The sequence below is a fragment of the Cryptotermes secundus genome, unplaced genomic scaffold (genome assembly GCF_002891405.2).
Source record: "Cryptotermes secundus unplaced genomic scaffold, Csec_1.0 scaffold857, whole genome shotgun sequence".
In the NCBI taxonomy this organism is placed as follows: Eukaryota; Metazoa; Arthropoda; class Insecta; order Blattodea; family Kalotermitidae; genus Cryptotermes; species Cryptotermes secundus.
The window spans coordinates 230,468-241,099 of record NW_019734325.1 but is presented as its reverse complement, the minus strand read 5'-3'; the positions used below and the strand labels follow the sequence as shown (position 1 = coordinate 241,099).

Here is a 10,632-nt window from a genome sequence, read left to right as displayed (position 1 = left end):
GGAAGTGCTTCAACACCCCCCCTACAGCCCAGATCTCTCTCCATGTGATTTTCACATTTTTGGAGACCTGAAGAGAAACATTTGTGGACATCGGTTTGCATTGGACGAAGACGTGTGTGGCTGGGTAAAGACGTGGTTCCGTAGACAGCCCACAAGCTTTTTCAAGGATGGAACTGACCATCTTATCTCCCAGTGGGATAAATGTAGTAGCAGTTTTGGAGATTACTTTTGAAGCAAAAAATGTTCTTTTATATATTTTGGTTTCTGACCTGTTTTCAGTTGACTGCCCCTCATATTTTAATTTTCACATTTTTGGACAGCAGACAAGAGGACAAAATTTTCTGAACCTATTGGTAGCAAGCATTACCTCTCTTTAATCTGCTATTTATTTCCTCACAAATCAAATTTTGATTTGTTGCTGCTCTTCCAAAATATCTCAACTTTACCACACTTTCAAAGTTTCTGTTAGCTGTCCTTATGTTGTGATATTGCTCTTCATTCTGTTGATGACTCATTAACATATACTTAGTTCCCTCTGTGTTTACTTTTAGACCAGCCTCCTTATTAGAATAAATTAGAGCCACTGTGCTTTTATCATATTTATATTATCTCCCAGAAGACTTACATTATCAGAATAGATCAGAAGCTGATGTGTCAGATTCCATTTCAGACTCACCTGGTTTTCTTGGACTTCTAGTCACATAAACTAAAGCAAAGTTTAAAAGGAATGGTGATAAAGCATCTTCTTGCTTTAGACCATTTTGAATAGAAGACATATAATGCAGTTGTTTATCTATATGGACTTTACTTCAGCTCTCATTTAAACACATTTTAATAAGCCTAACATCATGGGTACCCATCTAACTGAAACACAGGCTTTCTTAAAGTCTATGAATAGCCGATGTACTGTCTCAGTGCACTCCCATTTTTTCTCCTGTATATATCTGATGAATGCAAAAAGTCTGTTCAGTAGTTGATCTGTCACGTTAAAACCCACACTAATGATCCCCAATAATTTTGATTTGTTTCATTCTGGTCCGTCACACTAACAATTACAAATACAAATCACTTCGTCCAATGTGACATATAAGTTTTACTATGTGAAAAACCAATCAACTCTTACATGTTTCGGTCCTTATGGACCATCTTCGGAGGGAACATCATTACAAGCTGGAAACTACTATCACAATAGGTGTTTTGATTTAATTACATACACACGTCCTGTAATGCACAGTATGCATAAATTCGAACGTTTCACAATCACAGCTGCTTCCTGGTATTGTAAAGTTTTTTAAAAAAGTTTTCTAGATGTTGTTTAAAAACTTATTGTCAATAGCTAATTTTTTTTTATAAACCATGTAGGTTCATGTCCGTACTAACTTCCTTCTTGTATGGGGCAGATTTTGTGCCTCTGTCTATCTTGATAAGGAGGCTCTTAATGTCGTCAAGGGTTTGTTCGTGGCTAGCTGTGGTAACAACACAGCTAGCCACGAAAGTCAACCAACATTTCAGAAGAAGATTTCATCTCCATTTTCAGGGTCAAAGAGCGAATCAAAAAAGAAACCAGTAGTACTGCATATGAAACAAGCAAATGGACAGATACAACTTCCTCTTATACATTCTTTATGCACTTTGTGCAAATAATGTGAAAAATTAAATGGTCTGATACATTGCTTATCTTTGCCACTGACTCTGTCACCAATCCCAATACCAAGTGACATCTACCAAACAGAGGCAGAATAAACTATTCCATGCTTACTTGAGTGTATAGGCCAAAAGGTCTGCTGCACGCCCTGATCCATCACACACCACTACTGGGACAGGAGGAATGTCCATCACATACCCTAATATTACTCTAATGGTGTCAGGGCCGCCACCTATCATGAGACATACCATTGGAGTATTATTGTTACCACCTGCAAAAAAAAAAAACTACATTTATTGATTCTGCATAAGATATTAGAAAAAATACCTGTTAAAAAGTTATATCTGAGTCAACCCCACAACATTTCTACTCTGTGCAAGGTCAGCCTTACCATGGGTGCAACATGTGCATTCGCATAGTTGACAAAAAAAATCACTTATTGAGTTTTTTTGAAAAATTATCATATCAAAGTTTGAAAATGAAAGCATGTTTTTACTGTGATTTTATCCTTTCCTCCCACTGATGGAACCGGTTGTCGGTTGTTCATAGGTTGTTTTTCTACAGACAGGGGTTTGTCCAGTGATTGAGCCTAGCTCTTTCTAAGGGGACCAACTGAGTAGGTTTATCCTTCCCTATCCACCTGAAGATGGAGACAGATCCAGTCTCTGAAACGTCGTGGTTTTTTGTCTTTCACATACCAGACGACGGGTGAAGTCCAAAATAAACCAAAAGAAGTAGTGTATACACCATCATCAGAATCCTTTCAAGTCTATCTGTCAGGACCTGTTGCACCAGTTTGAGGCTGAAGTTGACAAGTTTCTGGACAGCATCATCACCGGAGATGAGACGTGGTGTCACCACTGCGAGCCGGAATCCAAAAGACAGTCCATGGAGTGGTGACATCCGGATTCCCCAAGACCCAAGAAAAGAAGTTCAAGACACAGCCATTGGCAGGGAAAGTGATGTGCACGGCCTTTTGGGATAGGCGGGGTGTGATTTTGTTGTATTTCCTGGAGCCTGGTGAGACTGTCAATTCTGAACGCTACAAGACGACACTGACTAAGCTGAAAGCCTGCATTTCCCAAGTAAGGCCAGAGAAGCAGACCTTTTGCTTACAACATGACAACACTAGACCCCGTACCAGTTTGGCGACCACCGCGCACATTGCAAAGTTTGCCTGGACATTCATACTACTTCCATCTAATAGCCCCGATTTAGCACCTTCAGACTTCCATCTCTTTGGGCCTATGAAAGATGGACTACGTGGGCAACATTTTCCAGACAACAATGCTGTCATTGCTGCTGTAAGAAAGTGGCTAGCCTCTGCTGGGACAAACTTTTACAGGCGCAGCATACAGGCTCTTGTTCATTGCTGGCAAAAGTACATAACGAATGGTGGTGATTATGTGGAACAATAACTAAGTAGCTGAAATCTTGCTCTATTTAACTGCGTTATTATGCTTTCTGTATTTGTTGTAGTTTTCATTAAAAAAATTAGGAGACATTATATAGGGAACGCTCCTTGTATATCTAGAAAGCTTTAAGCCATCTTAGAGAACTGAATAGCAATGGCTGAAGTGTGTATATGCTGGAGGGCACAACTGGTATTCGGAAAGGGTGGCATAATATGCTGAACTGGTTCTGACTTTCTGATACATCAGACCATCTGGTTATGATAATAAGGATGACTTAATGCAAGAAAAATTTAACCCTGACTTCCAATTGGAAGATTCCTGAGGAATATTATATTACTAGGAGCTTTTAATGTGATTTAGCTTTTGGGATCATATCTGTGCAAAGCCATTAATTTACAACTCTGACTTGTTGAAATTTACACCTGTCACACCTGTTAAGAAACTGTCACCATGAAGAGAAATCTTTACCTAAATGCAATTTCTGAGTAGATATGTATTTCTCTAGCTCTCTTCTCAAGATGAGCTCGGCTCCATACCTTCCTGAAGTTCCATTGTCAGCCAGTAAGAAATAGGCATGATGATTATTCAGAACTGCATAGTTAGACCTAAAATAAATACAGTGGTAAATAAATGTATGGGGGAAATCTGTTCCTTAAAATACAATTGTGGTAGCAATGTACAATAGTGGGGAAGGGTGGTAGTCTTCTTATACATCATAAATGATACAAAATCCGTCCCAAGTGCAAACAATATATATTATATGTCCTTGATCTTGTTCTCCTCTACACTACATGTTTCGGCCTCAAACGGCCATTATCAGGTGTATACTCTCATGTTACTGCCACACTGAACCCAGTCTAAAATTTAACATTTAAAAAACACATTGTTATTTCTTCGTTATTATCAACATCTACCTCGTTAATATCTGTCTGGTATGTAGATTATTTTGCACACGTCAATTTTGGTTTTTCTGTACTAGCACTATAAAATCTTTAGTTATAATTTTAAAATCCTTTAAAAATTTCTCTAAATTTTAAATTTAAAATTTAAAATTGTTAGGGTTACTCGCCCTATGTCTAAGTGCTGCAGCGGCTAGTTCTTGTTTCCACACTGTACAGGTGTTATCCTGTATAGTCTTCCTGTGTGTGTGGTGCTGCTTGTCTTTACTACATGAGTACACGTAGTAAAGACAAGCAGCGGCAACCCTAACAATTTTAAATTTTAAATTTTAAATTTAGAGAAATTTTTAAAGGATTTTAAAATTATAACTAAAGATTTTATAGTGCTAGTACAGAAAAACCAAAATTGACGTGTGCAAAATAATCTACATACCAGACAGATATCAACGAGGTAGATGTTGATAATAACGAAGAAATAACAATGTGTTTTTTAAATGTTAAATTTTAGACTGGGTTCAGTGTGGCAGTAACATGAGAGTATACACCTGATGATGGCCGTTAGAGGCCGAAACATGTAGTGTAGAGGAGAACAAGATCAAGGACATATAATATATATTGTTTGCACTTGGGACGGATTTTGTATCATTTATCATGTAGAGTGCAACAGGATGCTTAAATATAATATTCTTATACATCCTCCACACTATGGGAAAGATTCATATACTGTATGTAAACTGCTGGTTAAATGGTTCTGATTGTGTTACTGTAGTACACTGGTGCCTAAATTGTACTAATGCTATTATAAAAAAGTGTCTTGCAAAACTATAAAGTTTTATCGATTCATGATGATGTTATTTTCTCAGAGACTGAAGTGATGAGACAGTGTTTAATAAAAATTTTCTCACCAACTGGAGGTAAATTTTTAGGTTGATCCAAAGATTGTACTACTTCAGTCAGCAACAGTCATTAGTTTCTCTTGCTAATACATTAAGGAAGTACATATTTTCTATGTATTTACTGAAAGTTTGGGTTACTTCCACTCCCATCTTTGATGTTAGAATTACAACTATTTTACTGAAGAGCTAGTTTCCCAAATTGTTCCAGTACAAAACATGCAGCTTGAATAATTGAGGCTTGGTCTATTTATTTGTTTTCAGGATTGAAAAAAACATGAAAGGCTCTGAATTTATACCGTGCATAATTGTTTGATTTACAGGATTCAGTAAGATAATGGTTAATTATGGAATGCAGTAGTTTGAAGCCTTTTAGATACTTCATACAATGAAATTCCAATTTTGTGTTCTTGGATTCAATGTTTTCACTACTTTAAGAAGCAGTTCCACCAGTCTTGACCTAAGTATCATAAGGCCAGTGCTAAGTTTTAACCAATTTTGCATTTCCTCAAATTTACTTCCCTTCCCCCCCACCAAAAAAAAAATCGCACTTCATTTTCCTAACAAACATTTACAAAAGTTTACATTTACAGTGTTCTAATTTGTGAACTTCAAGGAAATATTTGCACTGTACACTCATATGTAAAGTTTATCTTTGTAAAATAGATATATCTTTACATATGAAAACCTCTGAACATCATATGAATGAGCTGACACATGTCCCTGCTTGTTATTATGTCTGGGTAGGTGCAGCCATTTATTCTACCATGAAATTTGTTGCTGCTGCCATCTACACAAAACTAAGCAACATATATAAACACAGCGAGCCACTTAATTAATTTCATGGTCTGAAATATTAAAACAAAGCAAAATCTAAAGAATTTATGATAACCAATAAAATTTTTAACAGAGTATTATTGATGCACATATTGGAACACATGTATACATGTACAGTATGTGTAAACTGTTATTCTGTTCAAACATGCACATTTTAATTGTTTTCCAAATTTATGATCTAATGTAAACCTATTTTTCTATGTTACAACATTTTCATTTTATGTTGATTTTATATGGTCCCTTCAAAAGTATAACATCAGAGTTGTATTAACAACATGTAGGAGATTGCTTTATTGGTCAAGGAAAGATAGGAGAACTGGTTTCAGAATAGTGAAAGCATCAAGGTGAATGCCTATAAAGTGAAAGAAATTTCAGCATTGTCTGTACCAATGCTTCAGTGTCACTCCATCTACCACAAGTTCCACAGATACTACTCTGGGGCTTCAACATGGATATCCATGGTGGGAAATTGGAAATTAACTGAGCTACAGTAGAACTTTCTAAGCTCTTAACATTCATAGTAAGAAAAAGATTTCTGCCTGTTTTTCCCTGAAGGGAGCTTGCATCTTTCAGACCTCTTTCAAGTGTTTGGAAGAGTATGAGAGCCATAAGTAGTACACCTTCGGTCAGTACCTGAGTGAAGGCACTGAATGATATGGAACTTCACGGTCAAGTCCACAAAGTTGCTGGTTGTTCTCAATTATTCCCCAAGGAGCTATGCCAATGCTGNCTGGAGAGTGTAATTCAGGGAGACTTGTATAGCTCCCGCATTATTAGTACGTGAAGACTCTCGAAGAGAGTGTTAAGAGATTTTGTTCTAGGGTTTGTAAAGTGTGGAAACCCGTAACATTGTTATCATTAATTGTAGCCGTTATTTGAAGATTGTTAAATAAACCAATTAACCATCTCTACGGCGTCTTCAGTAACGAAACACGTTACAATATGTTAAAATATTATCAAAAAGAGTCAATAAAATGGCTAAAAGTGTTTTATCAGAAGAGCAAATTTGCTTTAGGAAAGACTACTCTTTCACAGACTTTGTTTTTACAATAACCTAACTAACAGACAAAAAGGAAAGAATTTAACCTTCTTATATATATTACTCTTCATAGACTATATAAAAGCTTTTGATACAGTAAATATAAATTAAATATGGCAGACACATGCTCTGAAAGAATTTCCACATCTCATATGAGCAATCCAGCGTCCCTATATTGAAGCAAATATTGTGATTAAGAATGAAAGCAGAAGCCAGAAATGAATTTTAACCTTTAAACGGCGGACTTCTGAAATGGTGGTAAGCTTCAGCTGGCCGGAGTGTATTTAAATGGTGCGCGTTTCAATGCCCGTTGCTACTCTGCATTTTAATGTCCATTCCTGTTAGGGCGCTTAAACAATTTTAAGCATTGTGTTTAAAAATGCTGTATCTAACACAATTTTTATGATAAATGGATCGAATTAACTTTGTTTTTATCAGCAAAGAACATAGTGTCACAAATTATAACACAAGATCGGCAAATTTTTATACAAAGAGTTATACTTTATTTTCAATTTTTTCTTTTAATTTTGATGCGTTCTGTAAAAATGGTTTCCCAGTTCTTCACAGAGCTGTTCTGCATTATAAAATCAGTCCTGCTTGTAACACTTGACATGCTTTAGCAGTTCCTGGTGTCATAAAACAGACGGAAGCAATAAAATCATTTGGTCTTCTTTGTTACACTCTTCAGATTATCGAATCTTTTGATTAAAGGACAGAAGAATGAAAGCATGGCTATTCAAAAAGAAGCTAGATGGGTCCCTTCTTCTGTCCTAAGACCTTCGGTTGTAGCTGCAAGAGATTATTGCCTTTTCTATGGTCGTGAACAGACAGTTGCATCGTGGTGGAGATACAGAGTGAAATCTGTTTTCTCTGCATTCGTAGTGAAATCGAATACTGTAGTTTCTTTTCAGCCTATATACATATCAGCAGATAACAACAAAAAAGTTAACCTGCAGTATCTGCATTAAAAGTACTGGCTCATGGATGAGCTAGGGCATAACTCATACGTATAATTTATTTTGTTGTTCACTTAGGTACCATTTTAATTCCTCTATTAGGGTTTTACTCAAGTCTATCTTGTAATTATTATATTTAAAAATAAATATTTAGGATTGTGCATGCACTTCTACTAGAGGCGTGTGCGCATGCTTCCAGCAGCAGAGTTTAAATGCCAAATGAGGCTAGTTTGGCCACGACGACCATACTCATCACTGGCCCAATCAGGGCACTTCAGACGTTAAAGGTTTTTCTTTTTATTGCTAGTGGGGTGGACTAAGTCCCTTGTACTGCAGCCATTTCTGGCCTATTGTACCAGCCCCAGATGATAGGTGAGGGTGATTGTGGAACAATTCGTGGAATGAAGATCGGAAGGGCAATCCAAAGTACTTGGAGAAAACCTGCCCCAGCACCACTTTGTCCACCACAAATCCCACTTGACCAGACCTGGGATCGAATCCGGGCCGCCGCGGTGGGAAGCCAGCGACTAACTGCTTCAGCTATGGTGGAGCCCTATGTTAAAGGTTAACAGACCAAGAAGTGCAACAAGAATGTCCATTGCCACAAGTGCTTTTTAACCTATACTTTTTTAATTGCTAGTGGGGTGGGACTATGTCCCTTGTACTGAGGCCACTTATGTCCTATTGTAGCAGCCCCAGATGATAGGTGAGGTTGATTGTGGAGCAATTGGTGGAATGAAGATTGGCAGGGGAAACCGAAGTACTCTGAGAAAGCCTGCCGCAGCACCACTTTGTCCACCACAAATCCCACTTTACCAGACCCGGGATCGAACCCAGGCCGCCACGGTGGGAAGCCAGTGACTAACCGCTTGAGCTATGGCGTGGCCTAATCGCTACTTAGAACATATCATAATAGAATGGGAAGATAGTAACCTGTAACAGTTGATGATAAAGTGGTTATAACTGCATCAGAACACTGTTCAAGCACTGTTGCACACACTATGTAAAACTGCCCTAATGTACATTTTGACTATTTCTACATTTAAAATTAAACTAGTCTGAGAAAACAACAGCAGTGTCATTCAATACTAGGCAAGAAAGATTTCTACTGAAACTTCAAATCAAATTTGGCAGTACGGACATTGCTTCTAAATCAGAAACAAAATTCTTAGGCATATTCATTAGTGAATACATGAAATGGGATGCACATGTGAGGTCATTAAGCTCCAAACTCAGTAAATTTGTTTATATGATTGAATCTCAAGGATGTAATGGGCCCAAATTTTATAAGGAGTATTTATTTTGCATCTTTTCATGCTCATTTGAGGTATGGTTTGATTTTCTGGTGTGGTGACTCAAACAGTAAAATTATTTTCAAATTACAGAGACAGGTTATGCAAATAATCAATGATGTGTGGAGATGTATGTCATGTAGGCAACCTTCTCTGGATTTAAATATACTTCCAGTACCTTGCCTATACAGTATATATTTGGAATAATATGCCATATATAACTACATATAAAGAAACTGGAATAAAACGCTGCAATTCGTAATCATAATACTTGTCAAAGTTTAAAGGACCATGTTCAGTTTTGTAGAAGAACTGCCCTCAAGAAAGGCGTAATGAATGTGGGAATCAAATTACACAATAAATTGGCAAATAAAATTGGGATGTGGGAAAAATGAGGCAATTTAAAAAATAACTAAAGTCCCACCGGTTACAACATACATTTTACTCTGTAGATGAATATGTCATGTTAAATTATCAGATTATGATATTCTAGTTCGTTTGTTGTTATTAATTATATCTGTACTGCAGGGTAGCATGAAGTATCTTAGCTGACATATTTATGTTTAATATTATTATTATTATTATTGGAGGGTATGGGTTTCCCCATGCACCGCGACTAATAGTCTATTGTACATCCCCCATTCGATATTCTACCAGTCGCCATACCCTTCCGATACTGGTGCTCACTATCAGCCCCGTTCAGCCAGCAAGGCTGGCAGTGGTACCCGATACTTCCCCATCTACCAGAGGCATTGGAAACTACTTGGGTGAGAAACTTTTGCCTAATTTTGCTCAGAGGTCTCCTAGAGACATGAGGATCTTTTACGTGCTGCAAATCTATGACACAGGACCCACGGTTTAAAGTCCCTCCCGGAGGACTTGTTCCCTGAATTTTTCCGCCCTTAAAAATTCCATGACCTCCGCCGAGTTTGAACCCGCATACCTTGAGTCATGAGGTGGGAACATTACCCCTAGACTACGGAGGCCGCTACATATTTATGTTACTTTTACAAGTGTATGTGTGTAAAAAACATATATCCTATGTCAATAGTTTGACTGAAAGAGATGAATTAAATTAAATATCTTGGATGTAAATTTGGAAGCAACAGAAGTATGATCTACAAAAGTGTAATTGTCTATGTGGAACAATTAAACACACACTGCTCAAAACTCAATGGAAGATAATCCTAAATTTCCATGAACTTCAAGCAGTGTCATCTCCTTTATATGGCAGTGAATGCTGGGCTTCAACCCTTTCGCTGTGTATTTTTTGTCACAATTTTCCCAAAATAATGCAATTTTATGATAAAAGTATTTTACAGATGCATTCATTCTGTAATCTGTCAAGACGACAGGTCCACAGTCTCTTCCAAAACAGTTCCTCCACTTGATGCGATCTAGAGCTTTCTCCTTTCAAATGAGAATATCCTCTTCTGTCCCCAAGGTCATCCAGCATCTTCTTACGTCTTCTGGTCACTTCGATCCGCCCCTCTATTTTTCCTTCAATAACTTCTTTTAGAAGGCAGTTTCTGCGTAAAACATGACCAATCCAATTAGCCTTCCGTTTTCTTATTTCGTGTAGGATATTCCTCTGCTCACTGACTCTAATTAACACTTCTTCATTTCTCACATAATCGGTCCAACTGATCTTCTCCA

General features: G+C 37.3%; 1 protein-coding gene across 1 annotated transcript in view; it reads right to left on the bottom strand.

Moving 5' to 3' along the window:
* LOC111868673 (transient receptor potential cation channel trpm) overlaps nt 1-10,632 on the bottom strand; it is a 49,696-nt gene that overhangs the window by 27,879 nt on the left and 11,185 nt on the right. Inside the window, exons 4-6 of the mRNA XM_023859548.2 lie at nt 6,323-6,419; nt 3,529-3,665; nt 1,760-1,916 (exon numbers count right to left, since the gene is read on the bottom strand). Of these exons, the coding sequence (XP_023715316.1) occupies nt 1,760-1,916; nt 3,529-3,665; nt 6,323-6,419 (391 nt within the window). The remainder of the gene's footprint in view (nt 1-1,759; nt 1,917-3,528; nt 3,666-6,322; nt 6,420-10,632) is intronic.